Genomic DNA, 16640 nt, shown 5'->3' with positions numbered 1-16640 from the left:
AATTATACATAGACAAAATTCTATGATTTTGTAGAGCTTTCTGGAGAGGAAATACAGAAAATAAATAAGATTGATGAATATAATGTTAATATATTAGTAATAGGCACAGAGAATGGAGATAAAGTGAGCTGGGGCTGGAGATGGGGTGTCATTTTAGGTAGGAAATGTAGGCAAGGTCTCTCTGAGAAGGTGTCATTTGAAAAAAAGTCTTGAAAGAGATGAGAGATTGATCCATGTGTATATCAGGGAAGCATGGTTCAGGCAGAAGGAACAGCAAGTGCAAGGGTCTTAAGATGGGAGTGTGTGAGGAAGGGCAAGGTTAGTGTGATGACCAGACCAATAAGATTGAGGGGTAAAATGGTTTAAATTGAGGCCAGAGAGATACCAGGTTAGGAGGTCCACCTCATACAGAGTCTTGTAACCCATGGCTTTTAGGTTGATTCAATGCTGGGTGTTTTGAGGAAAGATGATATGTGAGGACCAGAGAAGGAAAGGATTGAGGATATTGATGAGAACACTTTAAATGACCACAGAGAAGAGAAGGAAGTGAGTCCAAGAGTAAGCAGATAAATTGTGAGCCTTATGAAAAATGGTACATGAAGCAGGAGAGCAGGAAAGCGTCGGATTAAAAGGAGGAAAGAGTTTTTAGTTGGAGATTGTACTTTTGAATGATAACTAACATTTATTGAGCATGAATGATGTGCTAAGTACTTTATGTATTATCTAATTTAAGTTTCCCACCTACCTGATATGAAAATAAATATTGTTATCTAAATGTTGCAGACGATGAAATTAAAGTATAGAGAGACTAAGCCACTTTCTCAAAGACGTGCTGCTAGTCAGTGGTGAAACTAGGATTTGAACTTCATTAGTCTAACTCTTTGGCTCCTGTTCTTGACTAGTTCACTACATAGGGTTAAATGCTGTAAAAGGTTCAGGTGTGATCGAGATGGACACAGGTCAATGGGAATCGATGTTAGCGATGGTCGGTGGGACTGGAGAGAGTACTTTGCAGTAGTTTAGTGACTCAGCTGGTGGCAAGGAAGTGGAGCCAGCAGTTTTGGGATTGGAGAGACAGTGAGATTATGGAAATTGACACCATGATGATGTAAAAGTAAAACAACAAAAGATAAAGAGACTTGCACTGGTTTATAGCCTGAGAGGAAGGTGCCAGAAGAAAGGGAAACAATGAAGATAAAAGTGTGAGTCAAATAATTTACAGAGCAAAGTCGGGCAACAAGTTTGAATGGTTGGCAATATGGATTAACCTTGGAGAGGAAGACACTCATTTTATAGGAAAATAACTGAGGACCAGAAAAGAAAATTGTGAGCCCAAGATCATACAGCCAATTCAGCAGTAAGCTCAGGGACAAGAGTCCAGGTTTTCTGATCATCAAGACAAGTCCTTTCCTCTAGGCAACCTGACCAGTCTTGCTGAATCATCATCTGCTAGTTATTTATCCCCAATCCAAAGGGAGTTATTATAGTTAATGAATAAATACGGTATAGCAAACTGCACAGCTTTACAGAAACATGAAAGACATTTTGACATTTGAGTTTCCTTCACAAACACCCCCTACCCACTCCCCCCTCCTAAGCTCTTTAGCACACAGGATTGACTTTTCTTGACTATAAACTGCCTTTCAGGTACTGCAGATTCCTGCACTGATGTCAAGTAGAGATTCAGGTAAAGAAAACTAAGGTCACCATCAGGGAATTTCTAGCTGAATTAGGCTCCACTAAGCCTCGAAATCAAAATGCTTCTGGTAGGTGACTGGGATACACATGGAAAATCAAGCCAGTGTGTGACTGGACGTGTGTTATTGTTATGACAGATCCTAGCAGACAACCTCAGGACAGACTGGATTTTAGTTGCGGTGTACGTAGGTGATGAAAAATTGTTTTTGACTTTTGAATTCCCTACACCTTGCCAATAGTTATTACAGCCATAATTTGGGCCATGTGTATTCCAGAGAGGTTTTTGATTTAAGAATCTAGATTATTTTGGAAGCAAGCAATATTCAATATGTCATCTATATGTAAGATTTTTAGGTATTTATTTTTATGGTGATGGACATTTTTCCCATTATATTAAATATAAAATTTAAACGTTGGAGGAATGAAAATGGTCTATTTCTAACACTTACCTTATCTTGAGCAAACATTGACATTCTTGATTAATGTTTAACTACAAGAAATACACTCAGTTCAAGTAAAGGATCAGTTTCAGGATTCAGGCTGAGTTGTCTTGATGATTAGAATTCAGACTCCAAGGAGAAGCCCCAAGGCCAAGGTTATTGGATATAATAGCAAGTGGGAGTCACACCTGACATCTGGAGAATGTGGACTGGATATAAGATTTTAATCCTTGCTTATCTCACCACAGAAATTTGGATGGAGAGACAGTATTTATCTCAAAGAGAAGTGGACCCAGGAGCTAATTTCACTTGGAATCACACCATTTTGGAGGGTACTCGATTCAAAAGAGCCATTTTCAAAGGGCAACACTGTAGAAGTTTTGGTTGTTGTGAAGACAGAGATGATGCCTGTGTGACTCAGTTCTATGAGACAAATGCACTCTGTTACTGTGATAAATTCTGTGAAAGGGAGAATTCTGATTGCTGTCCTGATTACAAGTCATTTTGCCGTGAAAAGGAATGGCCTCCTCACACAAAGCCTTGGTATCCAGAAGGTAGGCTTTGGGAATGTGTTCAAGAATTATTCTAGTTCATAACAAGATCTGTCCAACTTTCTTTTTCTTTCTCTTTCTCTTTCCTCCCTCCCTCCCTCCCTTCCTTCCTCCCTTCCTTTCTTAAGTTGAAATGAAAAATGAATATTTCGACCACCAGAATAAATTTCTTAGGATTGTTAATGTGCTTTGGTTTAGATGCCGGGTACACACATCAGACTAGTGCCTTCAGGAAAGTTCTGCTGTGACAGCCACGAAGGCTGGTCTAGATTCTGTTTTGAATACTCACTCAACTTATATAAAAGTTACTTAAAATTCTTTATTTCTTTTTTTGTAAAATGTATTGACAAGAAAAAAATCGCTCACACTTTTTTTAAAATTTTTTTATTAGTTTCTGCTTTATAACAAAGTGAATCAGTCATACATATACATCTGTTCCCACATCCTTTCCCTCATGCATCTCCCTCCCTCCCACCCTCCCCATCCCACCCCTCCAGGTGGTCACAAAGCACCGAGCTGATCTCCCTGTGCTCTGCGGCTGCTTCCCACTATCTATCTACCTTATGTTTGGTAGTGTATATATGTCCATGCCTCTCTTTCGTTTTGTCACAGCTTACCCTTCCCCCTCCCCATATCCTCAAGTCCATTCTCAAGTAGGTCTGTGTCTTTATTCCCGTTTTACCCCTAGGTTCTTCATGATATTTTTTTTTAAATTCCATATATATGTGTTAGCATACGGTATTTGTCTTTCTCTTTCTGACTTACTTCACTCTGTATGACAGACTCTAGGTCTATCCACCTCATTACAAATAGCTCAGTTTCGTTTCTTTTTATGGCTGAGTAATATTCCATTGTATATATGTGCCACATCTTCTTTATCCATTCATCCGATGATGGACACATAGGTTGTTTCCAGCTCCGGGCTATTGTGAATAGAGCTGCAATGAACATTTTGGTAGATGTCTCTTTTTGAATTATGGTTTCCTCAGGGTATATGCCTAGTAGTGGGATTGCTGGATCATATGGTAGTGCTATTTTTAGTTTTTTAAGGAACCTCCATACTGTTCTCCATAGTGGCTGTACCAATTCACATTCCCACCAGCAGTGCAAGAGTGTTCCCTTTTCTCCACACCCTCTCCAGCATTTATTGTTTCTAGATTTCTTGATGATGGCCATTCTGACTGGTGTGAGATGATATCTCATTGTAGTTTTGATTTGCATTTCTCTAATGATTTATGATGTTGAACATTCTTTCATGTGTTTGTTGGCAGTCTGTATATCTTCTTTGGAGAAATGCCTATTGAAGTATTCTGCCCATTTTTGGATTGGGTTGTTTGTTTTTTTGCTCTTGAGCTGCATGAGCTGTTTATAAATTTTGGAGATTAATCCTTTGTCAGTTGTTTCATTTGCAAATATTTTCTCCCATTCTGAGGGTTGTCTTTTGGTCTTGTTTATGGTTTCCTTTGCTGTGCCAAAGCTTTGAAGTTTCATTAGGTCCCATTTGTTTATCTTACTCACACTTTTTTGAGTGTAACCTCTTAGAGAATCTCATCAAGTTCACAAGCCTGATCCTCTGCAGATTTATGTAGCAGTTTACTTACTATTTCATGAGACTATTGGACCTCGTAGCATTAGAACCTATGTTATAGCAATGTCATTTAGACCAGTGCAAAGCAAAATAAAGCTGGCCACCCTCTCTGCCTAAATAATACCAAATAGAGTCACCATGTGTGTTTTTGTTTTGTTTCATTTTGCCAATCTTGGGTTTTAAACTATTAAAAACAAAAGAGTGCTCCATATAGGGTAGTTTTAAAAGTCTAAGACTGAGTGAATAAATACAAATAATTCATAAGGAGAATGGTGGTATTTCCTGTATTGGTCTAATTTTAGTAAAATGGCTATAGAATCTGAGCAATCGATATATCCAAAATTTGCCAAAAACACAAAATAAAATTCTATTGCTCCATTTATACAGGCAGCAGTGCAGGTTTCCTCGGAGCTACGTCACATGACTGTAAATGGGTGATAGTGAGTGGAGATTACAATTAGAAGATAACATAGGATAAGCTAGGATTTGGTATCCTTCTAGCAAGATCCAGATGCTGACTGTTGCCTTCATTCTCAGTAATGTCATCTTGTTTGTAAAATTGAGGAAGTACTCCTTAAAACACACACGTATTATAAGCTTTTAGGTATAGGGTGGATAAACAAGGTCCTACTGTATAGTACAGGAAATTATATTCATTGTCCTGTGATAAACCATATGGAAAAGAATATGAAAAAGAATATATATATATATATATATATATATATATATATATATGTATAACTGAATCACTATGCTGCACAGCAGAAATTAACACAACATTGTAAATCAACTAATTTCAATAAAAAATAAATTAATGCCGGGCCTTTGTCTTTACCAGTAAACAGTTCAGCAAACATTTATTTCACCCTAAAAAGTGGCAGATAGTCTCTTAGAAATGACAGCCCTAACCATTCATCAAAAAAAAAATTAATTGACTACCTCCACCATGCCAGTCATTGTGCTTTTGCTGGGCACACCATGGGGAAGAAAAAAGACAAGATATTATCCTCATGGAAGTAACAGTCAAGTTATATGTGGGGGTTATAAGATATTTAACAAATTCACTGCACAATTGCAAATTGTGTTAGATTCTCTGAAGGAAACGCTTAGAGTGCGGTCAGAAAGTATACCAGAATATAACATTAACATATAAAATAATGCATAACATTAGCTTGGGTGGGAGACTTGAGGAGTTAGGAGTGAGGTGACCTGAAGAAGGGCCAACAGAAAGGGATCTGGGAGCCAGGAGCTTGGTGCTGCCCAGGAATTGGATGGAGGCCACCACTTCTGGAGAGTCATGATCAGTGGAGGGTTGGGGGTGACATAAGATGTGGTTTGAGAAGTGAGTAGAGGTCAGATTTTGCCAGGATTTATAGGCCACATCAAGAGTTTAGGATTTTGTCCTGTTATGAGAACTCATTGAGAGATGTTAAGTACGAATAGGGTCAGCTTCCTGGAAGTTGAGGATAAATATTATGGATCAGCTGTGGTGCTTTTGATGTGCTAAAACGTATTTGAGCTTTTCTTATTTGAATCATGTAACTCATTTGGAAAAGAAATTGCTGCTTCTTCAATGTCCATTTTTGCTTGAAAGCTAGGATTTTCTAAGACTTTAATTTAGGGAAATGTTTTAGGTAGAACTTATGTTCCCAGCATAGTTTTTATTCCATTCATGATGGAGGGAAGCAATTCATCAGTTTATTTAGTAGTAAATGTTCACAGTAAACTATATTTGCACTCATGAAGGTGATTTTTTTCTTTTGTTTTATCTTCCTTATGAAAGTAGCTGGTTAAAAGAAAATAGCACTGCACAATATTTAAAAATTGTACAAAATTAACTAAAATAAATAGAAAATGATATACTAATTTTTTTGCCATATAAAGAGACTTTCCTCTGAGATGCTAGTAAAGCATCACTGATTTGTTAAATATTTTTCAGTTATTCACTGATTTATTAAATGTTTTTCAGTTATCTACTTACATGGTATTGTCTAGTTCATTCACTGATTTATTAAATATTTTTCAAGTATCTAGTTACATGTTATTGTCTAGTCTCTTATATTGCATTTCTTTTTCAACCTGGGACTTAAAACTATGTATATTATCTTAAGGTTTAAAAATATAAATATGGGGCTTCCCTGGTGGTGCAGTGGTTGAGAGTCCACCTGCCAATACAGGGGACATGGGTTCGTGCCCTGGTCTGGGAAGATCCCACATGCCGCGGAATGGCTGGGCCCATGAGCCATGGACGCTGAGCCTGCGCGTCCGGAGCCTGTGCCCCGCAATGGGAGAGGCCACAACAGTGAGAGGCCCGCGTAACGCAAATAAAATAAAATAAATAAATAAATAAATAAATATGTCAATAAATAAATAAATAAATATGTACCTTTTGTGTAAATTGGTTTGGACATATGACTAAACATCTTCCTTCTGGGTTTTGTCTCATCTCTGCTGGTTACTTCCAGTCATTGGAGGATTTCAAATGTCAGATACAGAAAACAAGTGATAGAGTTTGAAACAGAACCAGAGTGCTTTTTCCAGACAGAATCTCTTGGTGTAGTAGATCTTAAGAAAAGAGTCTAGTGGACCATGTGCTGTGAGCAGACCTAAGCTAATTTGATTACACACAACTCTTATGCTCACATTGGTAAAAAATGGATGTATACCACCGACACATTTGAATTGAATGAGGATTATTTATCCTTTCATGACCTCCTTAACCATATTACAATGAAGAGAAATCACAGTCTGAATCCTGCCATGCATACTGTTACAAAAATATACACTGGTAAGGAAATATACACTAATCCATAAACTTCTTAAGCTCCATGAAGTCTCAGGTACCCATCCTGTTAGATGTTCCCTCATCTACCTTGCTTGAAAAATTTACTGGAATTTTCCCATGTGATAATATTACAGAGGGTGTCAGGTTATGATAAATCCTCTTACCCAGTGGCTGGACACAGGACCTTGTAGAGATCCATCCTAGGGCATCAGGTCTAAGAGTGAAGGCTTTTGACCTTAAGAGATACATAAAAACTGTGGAGTGTGAGAGTGGGATGTGATTTTTAAGTGTTTTAGCTAATCTACATCAATTTATTGCTGTTAATTTAACTGATAAGAGCTGATTACTTATATCCATTATGCTGATTAACAAGCCACTAATTTTGCCAGTGAAAGCCCATTTCTGATACCCATCATACTGCTACTCTAGTGTTCATTAAAAGATGGATAATGTAACCCCTTGTAGCAGCTTACCTGGAGTCTGGCCTTTCAGGATCAGTGCTACTGACCGCCCCTACGATGCAGACTCCTGATTAGAGCAGGCAATTGCCTTCCCTGAAGTGACATTGAGACCAGCACATTTATTAGAACACTTTATAATGAAGTTATTTTAAAATAAGTTATATCATATTGTCATATTTTCTCAAATCAAAAGACGGATTTCACTTTCCACATATCTGATTTGCCTCATTTTTGTATTAATGGCTGTTAAAGTTGCAAAACTCCTTTAATTTCAACAACCATTACTATCATCTATCTATCTATCTATCTATCTATCTATCTATCTATCTATCTATCATCTATGTCAAGGTGTAATCAGTTTGATTAACTCACTCTGAAGTACTTTATACATTTTTCCTTGAGGAAATAAAGCCACCAGGAATTTTCTCATCTCTCCATCATCATAATTTTCAAAGTACACCCATATTGGTTACTGTTTCCATGGAGTAGATTCCTTCTCTTGAGCTCTAAATCCCACTGTGTCTTTTGTGTGTGTGTGTGTGTGTGTGTGTGTGTGTGTGTGTGAATATATCATTTATTCAAATGACTTATGGACACTGTATTAGTTTCCTATTGCTATGACGAATTATCACAACACAAAATAATTATTTTACAGTTCTGGAAGCTAGAAGTTTGAAATGGGTCTCACTGGAAGAAAGTCAAGTTATCAGCAGGGCTGCATTCCTTCTGGAAGGTCTAGGGGAGAATCCCTCTCCTTGCCTTTTCCAGTTTCTAGAGGCTGTCTGAATTTCTTGGCTCATGTCTCCTTCCTTACTCTTTTTTTTTTTTTCTTTTAACATCTTTATTGGAGTATAATTGCTTTACAATGGTGCGTTAGTTTCTACTTTATAACAAAGTGAATCAGTTATACATATACATATGTTCCCATATCTCTTCCCTCTTGCATCTCCCTCCCTCCCACCCTCCATATCCCACCCCTCTAGGTGGTCACAAAGCACAGAGCTGATCTCCCTGTGCTCTGCGGCTGCTTCCCACTAGCTATCTATTTTACATTTGGTAGTGTATATATGTCCATGCCACTCTCTCACTTTGTCACAGCTTACCCTTCCCCCTCCCCCTCCCTATATCCTCAAGTTCATTCTCTAGTAGGTGTGTGTCTTTATTCCCACTGTCTCTTATCTTTTCAAAATCTCCACCCTTACAATTGTCCCTCCCTTCCTCCTTTTCTCTCCTTTTCTTTCCTCTCTCCTCTCCCTCTTTCTTTCCTAAAACATCGTTTCTCCCTTTCTCCCCTGGATCAATCAATTTACAAGACTATTGATTTACAAAAATGTTTTTTTTAACTCCCCCAATTTTTCTGCTACCTATAAACGTCAATCATGTTCTCAAATTAACATTATAAAAGAAATATTTTTCATTTAAAACTAGTAGAATCCAAAAGAGGATTCAGGCATTGCTTGGGAGATGGAGCTAGACAATATCAAAGGTTAATTTCTAACCCTAACTCTGTTCCCATGATGAAGTGGTACCTAACATGGGAACCAAAGTTACAGTCTATGCATTAGGGTGACACAGAAAAACTCATTCACTCAACTGCTGGTGAATGTAAATTGGTAAAATCATTCTGAAAAGAAAAAAAAATGACAATGTGAATTAAATGCCTTAAAGATGTCCAAACATCAATTTGGACCCAGAATTTCCACTTCTAGGAACTTTACTCAAGGAACTAACTAAGAAAGTGAGCAAACATCATTTACAAGATATTCTCTTGCAGGAGGTTAGTAGGTAGTTGTAACTCCCAACTTTGAAAAATCCCTCCCTCAACTCCATGTCCTTAACCAACTATTATCCCACTTCCTTCTTTCCTTTAATGGCAAAAATATCTGAAGGAAACATTTCACTTCCTGACTTCCAAGTCTCTCATCAGCTCATTCCTACAAGACCTTGTTTCCTGATACTTTACCGAGCTCTGTCCTGGGAGGGTTATTGAAGACTTTTATGTTTCCAAATGCAATATTAAAATGTCAGTTCTTTTCTTGATCCCTCAGTCGTACTCTGTGTAGGTGACCACTTTTGCTTGTATGGAATTCTTTCTTCTCTTAGTTTTCAAGACTCTACCTTCACCTGAATTCCCTTCTTCCTCATGGGTCACTCCTTCCCTGTTTCCTCTTCTGAATGTCTGTTAGCTACAGAGTTTGAGCTCAGTCCTGGACATCTTTCTCTTACCTACAAACCCTCTCTCAAGCAGCCTCTTATGTAGTCTCAAGGCTTTAAAGATATGTATGTTGCTGGCTCTCAAATTCATGCTCCAGTCATGACTTAACTCTGAATTTCCATTACTACTCTACTTGATATTCTCCATTAGGATGACTAACCTAGGCTTAATCTAAATCTAAAATATGCAAAACAGAACTCTTGATTTCTTGCCATAAGCCTGTTCCTTATTTCAATATTAGCTTCACTGCCTCTCTATGGCTCAGGCCAAAATCCTAGTGAGACACCCTTGATTCCTCTTTTTCCTCATTCTCCAAACTCAATCCAAGAGCTAGTCCCATTTGCTTTGCCTCCAAATTATGTTCATCCACTTCTCTCCATCCTCATCAGTATTATGGAAACCCTTTAGCCAGCACAACAGGAGTGATGAGGACAAAGGTTATGGAAGAGAGATTTTGGATAAGGTCTTATAGGTCATTGTAAGAAGTTTGGTTTTATTTTAAATTTGATGGGGAATAACTTGAGGATTTTAAGCAAGGAGTGACACAATGTAGATTTTAAAAGATCTCTCTAAATGCTGTTCAGGGGATGAGGGATACACTGGAGTTGGGAAGAGTGGAGGAAGGGAGTGGGCTGTGTTTCTGTATTGTGTAGAAGTTGATGCTTTGTTAGCACCTTGGCCAGACTCAGATGAACAGATTACGGTTTTTGTCCAAGAGGCCAACTCTCAAGTTGAGATTACAGCGAACGTTGTTTCTTATAGTCAGCTCTGACTTGATATTAAGGAGGGAAGACCAAGAAATGGAACTTTTGCTAACACTAGACCTAGTACTAATGATCTTGGCGGGGGGGCACAGTGATAACATTCTCTTTACTTCAAAATTAATAGCTGGGGTACAAGTTAGAGAAGGGACAGCCTTTTTTTCCTTAGGACCTTTGTGATTTCTTATGCTTTTATCTATATAACTGGTATGCTGGACAAGCAACATTCATTGGTTTTGATTAGGAGCCAGGTTTGAGAACATATATATGTATAACTGAATCACTTTGCTGTACAGCAGAAATTAACCCAACATTGTAAATCAACTATACTTCAGTATAAATTTTTAAAAATTAGCTTTGATTTTGCCCCTCCTCTCCTTTAGAACTAGTCAAGGAAGTACTTCCCTTGATTTTGAATAAAACTTGAATTGTTGCATGAATTTTCTGTTGCTTTCCTAGGTAGTAAAAATTCCGGGGTCTTTGTAAGTTACAAACATAGAAATTCATTTACAAAAAGTGTTTAATCCTGGGTAATAATTAAAACTCTGAACATGATTTAAAATTAAATCTTTCCCCTCCCCTTTGGTCCAGGAGAGAGGTAGTTTCCTTTTCTCTTCTCGTGAGAGTGGAATGCCGAAAATCCATGGAAAAGAGGTGGATAGATGCAAATACAAGGAAATTTTTAGATTTATTAAGCAAAAGATTGAACTGTGAGAACACAGTGCATGCTGAAGAAGGGCAGTTGTAAAATATTTCCTGTGAAACAATTTTTGGAAAAATTGGAGGATAGCTAATTTGTAAGTGGCTTTTGTGACATTGTGGCTGGTGGTTAAGCCAGGTCCCTTGGAATGCTTTCTAAACATGTAGATTTCCTCCTATGATTGTATGAAAAAGAAGTTAGAATTCATTTTATTTAACTAGGGGCCATTGTTGTGATCTATCAGTGACATGTCTCCGTCAAAAAAGTTTTCACATGACAAAGGAGCAAATTTTGCTACTTTTGCTAATTAAGCATGAACTTAAATTTGTGTAAGTTATATTTTCAAAAGGGATTTAATTTGTAGCCAGGGTATTATTTTCACCATAACTTACTGATTGGTTTTCATATAATGATAATTCACCATTCATCTCTTTGAAGTAGTTTATAGAGTTTGGTAAAATAGCAACGAGTTTTGGTTAATGGTTGAGAAACATTTGGACTTGAAACACAAAGGACTACAACTGTATAAATTTTTCTCCTCATCTAAATTTTGAAGAAAAAATAGAGTTTATCTTTGTAAGGTGAATTCACTGAAATAGCATTATATTTTGGTCCAACACTTTGAGCTCCTTCCTCTAAGCATATGTATTAATCATATTTACATATGAGAGTTGATTAGATTTTTAAGATAAGAAATGCCATAGATTAATTCAAACACTGTTTTACTGCTTACCTACTTTAATACATTAATTATTTTTTTTTGAGTGCGTTTAGTGATTAATACCTCAGTAATCTAGTTTTTATGCTTTACAAATCCTCTCAGTTGAAACAAATACACAATGTAAAGATAGAAGCTTATGGAACAAGCCCATAAGAATTCGATATACAAACCTTGACACAAACCTTATATGGATTTCCTTCAGATGGGCACCAAATTTTTTTGCATATTTAAAAAAACTAAATACAATTTTAATTTACTTATTACTCAATTTAGAATTTTGATTTGTTTATGTGGTATGTTGACAGGTTGCCACAGAGATGGTCAACGTTATGAAGAAGGATCAGTAATTAGAGAAAACTGCAATTCCTGGTAATGAATTTAAGTGGCACAGAACTGAATTCTACTGTCTGTGTATGTTTTCTTCAAATAAAAGGAACATTTGTGAAACAAAGCATATATTTAAATACAGATAGAATCATAAGTCATAAGATATCACATACCCATAGTTTTTTATAAGCATATTTAATTTTAATAAATGTTTAAAAGCTAATCATGAATATTTCATTTAACGTTTGAGTTTGGTATTTGTGACAGTTGCCTGCTTTCACAAACCTCTTAATCTTAAATATTCTGATATACTACAGGAAAATCACGTGTTCTCGAACACAGTAACTATATATAAAACAAAGCTGCCTTGAAATTGATTATCCTGCAGAAAATTTACAATTACAAATGTGTTGAATCTATTGTCTCCATTGTCTTATGTTTTCAAACTCCAATGACTCTGTGATCATTTCATTTATTAATTGCCTGAAGTGGAAGATATTGAGTGGTAGCTAATGCATGTGTTGTGATTTATTTTTGCCAAGAATTAAATGGTCATATGGTTAACAGTAGTCAAAAATATATTTTATGCCTTAACAAGGTGCAACTCTGGTTACTAATTTTATAAGTACACTCCCTAAAGACCAGGCCACTTTCATAATTTTTGTATCTTTACAGCACATGCTCAGGACAACAATGGAAATGTTCCCAGCATGTATGCCTTGTTCAACCAGGATTAATTGAACATGTCAATAAAGGAGACTATGGGTGAGAGAAATCTTGCTTTCTAGGCTTTTTGGTGCCTCCCCACCCCCATTACCCCTCAGGTTTCAAACAATATATTTCCTATCATTTCCTTCTAAAAATGATCATTCTTTCAAAAACAAACAAAAAAAAGTGTGGGTGAGAAATGGGGAGGGTGGTAGAAAGACATGTGAAATTGGAATGAACAGAGGTGAACATTAAATGATTAAACATTAAAATGCACAAAGAGGAAATATAGAGCATGGTCTTAAATTGTTTAGGAAGGAGCAGTGTCAAGGTGTGAGTGAGGCTAGTAGGGGGAGCTTTAGTTTAAATAAGTATTCAGGCAAAATCAGGAAGTAGGCAAACAGGTTCATTCATGTTTATCATCTTTCCTTCCGCTGCTGCCCTGACCCAGCCAATCATATGCTCATCTAACCTGGGTAGATTCCGACCTTCGGAAAGCAGTATTTTATCTCGATGATCCCCCAAACGACCAGTCCATCTAGACAGCATCATCGACATGACTGATATCTAGTCAATTTCACTCACGGTTGAGTCAAAACACTGGTTGAGCCATTTTACTTCGCTAATAAACGGAAGCTTGAGCTGATTGACACTTAAAGGAAATAACTGTTTGATGCTCTCTGATAGATTAATAAATTAAGTCACTTTTCCACTTACATAGAGGGAATTAGGTGTAGGTGCTGACACTGGCTTTCTTTAGTGAACTGAAAGGAGAAAGGATGGGCCAGCTGTTTTCTGCTTCAGGATTTCTCCACTGTCACTGATCAAATCTCTATACACCCTCGAAAACATTTTCCACCTTCAGGAAAAGATTTCACGTGAGAAGACCTATTGTCAAGCAACTATAAAAGTGAAGTCATCCTGAGATGCATTTTTTTTTTTTGTGCTACGCGGGCCTCTCACTGTTGTGGCTTCTCCCGTTGCGGAGCACAGGCTCCGGACGCGCAGTCTCAGTGGCCATGGCTCACGGGCCCAGCCGCTCCACGGCATGTGGGATCTTCCCAGACCGGGGCACGAACCCGTGTCCCTTGCATCGGCAGGCAGACTCTCAACCACTGCGCCACCAGGGAAGCCCCCTGAAATGCGTTTTTTAAACGTAGAAATATCACTTCTTGCTACACCTAAGACATATGTTTCCCAGGACAGTGGGGACACTAATTTTCGAGGCTCCCAGAGTATTTGCTTGGAAGACACGAAAGACACTTGGAAGTCACATTTGTTGATATTAATATTCTTAAACCATTCTCAACTCCTCTGTGTGTGTGTGTATGTGTTTTGACAATATTTTAGGTGATAATATGGTGACATTTCAAGTATTTCTAGGGAAAAACAATTATTTTCTATGGCTAAGTGATATTTAAATCATTAAAAGGACATAAGAGTATGTGTCATCATGAGAGATTATCTGAATCAGGTTCCTAAAAGGATTCAAATGCTTGAGCTAACAAGCACACACTTCCAAGAAGGCAAGATAAGCAGCCAAGCTTTCCACTGTCACAGAACCCAGGAGAAACCGCAGTCTAAAGCAATGTGGAAAGAAAGTCATATAAAAGTACAGATCTGTTGGGAATGCTGCCTTCTTTGGGAGGAAGAATTTTCTTTCCATCATTTGTTTATTTTGAGAGTACTCTAGGACAATTTAAGAGGCACGAGATTTGCCTTTTAGTAGCAAAGATAGATGACTTGAAAAAAAAAGGTGAAGTAAAATTGCAGCAAAAGAAAATATACACAGATCAAAGAAAAAAGTTAAGTAAAAGAGACAAAGTATGAAGAAAAGGAGTAAAACTAAAATTATTTACCAGGGAACAACAGGAGGGAGTGTAGAAAGTCCTTGAAATTAAAAGAAAGTTCTAATTCTCAGATATTTACTGTTCCTGATGTTCAAGTTGTTTTCATGTATGAAAGCAGAGTCATATTATAGCATTCAATGTCTATTTTAAGTGCTTTTTAAAATAGCCTACATACAAATATATACAGCCTTTGCTTTAAAACATTTCTTTCTGTCATCTTGGTAGTATTTAGATACAAACCTTTATTCTTTCGGCATAGCCCACTTCAGTGCTTATTTATTCCCTGTATTATGTTGTAATGCAATTAATATTAACAAAACATGTGTTTCCCTTTTGGCACTGCTGAGGATACAAATAAATAATTTCTTAGAGGAATTTACAATCTAGCTGAGGAATCCACATATCATAACTCTGTAAAAGGATTTCTAGTGATAGGGCAGTTATAAGTGGCAAATTAGTAGCACAAATAATAATCAGCAAGTTAGTGGAACAAAGGGAGAGAGAGAACAGTCTCAGTTTATCTGATGCTGTCAAACAAACCACTTCAGAATTTAATGCCCTGAAAGCAGAAGCTTTTTATTTGTTCATACCGGCAATTTGGGATGGACTTAGCTGAGGCTCTTTTCCTGGTCTCTCTTGGGGTTACTCATGTGTCCACAGACATCTAGGGCCTCAGCTGGGGCTGCATTGTCCAGGTGGCCCCCTGCCTATGTCTGGTGGTTGGTGCTGGTTGTTGGGGGGTCCATGTGTCTCCAGCAGGACAGCCTTGGTTTCTTCACATAATGACAGTGTTCAAGCAGGACATGAGTGGAGGGTGGAAATGGCCTCAGGTGAGGCCAAAGCTTGAAATTTGCACATTGTCAGTTTCATTGCTTTCTACAGGGCAAAGCAAGTTACCAGGCCAGTTCACATTCAACGGTTGGAAAAATGGACTCCATCTCTCTCTCTCTCTCTCTCTTTTTTTTTTTTTTGGTACGCGAGCCTCTCACTGCTGTGGCCTCTCCTGTTGCGGAGCACAGGCTCCGGATGCACAGGCTCAGCGGCCATGGCTCAAGGGCCCAGCCACTCTGCGGCATGTGAGATCTTCCTGGACCAGGGCACGAACCCGTGTCCCCTGCATCGGCAGGCGGACTCTCAACCACTGCGCCACCAGGGAAGCCCCCTGGACTCCATCTCTTGATGGAAAGAGCTACAAAGAATTTGTACCCATTTTTAATCCATCGTATCTCTAACCCTGATTTTTCTTATGAACTCAAAGTCTATAGACTATCCATTGAATAAGTTGACTTTGATTTCTTATTGATTTCTCAAAGTCAAAAATACTCCAAATCAAAAAGATTAACCTTTTGACTTGTCCTTGCTTACTGGCATCCCCCGCTACCATGTCAACTAAGCCAGAAAATCTGAAGTTAGTTTGAGGCTTCTTTCCTCTTCACTCTCATTCACTAGACTCTTGTAATCCCCACAAAGTTTATTTTAGAAATTTACTTCCTTTATTCTTATGCTATATTCTAGTCCATTTCTTTATCAGCCCTAGTTTGAAATGACCTGACTTTTCTCTCTGACCAAATTCCAACCAATCCTTTGTACTTTCATGGTTATCCTTCTAAAACAAAGCTTTGATTCTGTCACTCAGGTTCTTAAAATGTCTTCAGTGACATTCCATTGTTTTAGAATATAATTATACTCCTCAGCATAAATAACAATCTGTCCCAAATGCTTTACTGCCTCATCTTTTACACTCTTTCCAGCCCCTGTCTCTCTGGTCACTCTCATAGTTTAAGTGTTCTACTTATCTGCTATTCCCTAAATGTTATTCCCAATTTCAAACCTGC

At 37.7% G+C, this 16640-nt stretch overlaps 1 protein-coding gene across 1 annotated transcript in view; it reads left to right on the top strand.

Annotated features, from left to right (window-relative positions):
- Positions 1-2340: 2340 nt before the first annotated feature.
- TINAG (tubulointerstitial nephritis antigen) overlaps positions 2341-16640 on the top strand; it is a gene marked incomplete at its 5' end in the record, with an annotated part of 95827 nt that continues 81527 nt past the window's right edge. The window contains 3 exons of the mRNA XM_081246920.1: positions 2341-2692; positions 12226-12289; positions 12923-13012. Coding sequence (XP_081103046.1) covers positions 2341-2692; positions 12226-12289; positions 12923-13012 — 506 coding nt within the window. The remainder of the gene's footprint in view (positions 2693-12225; positions 12290-12922; positions 13013-16640) is intronic.

This window comes from Mesoplodon bidens (assembly GCF_964165515.1).
Source record: "Mesoplodon bidens genome assembly, chromosome: 10".
Classification (NCBI taxonomy): Eukaryota; Metazoa; Chordata; class Mammalia; order Artiodactyla; family Ziphiidae; genus Mesoplodon; species Mesoplodon bidens.
The sequence above is the reverse complement of the archived record's forward strand: the minus strand, read 5'-3'. Positions and strand labels throughout refer to the sequence as shown.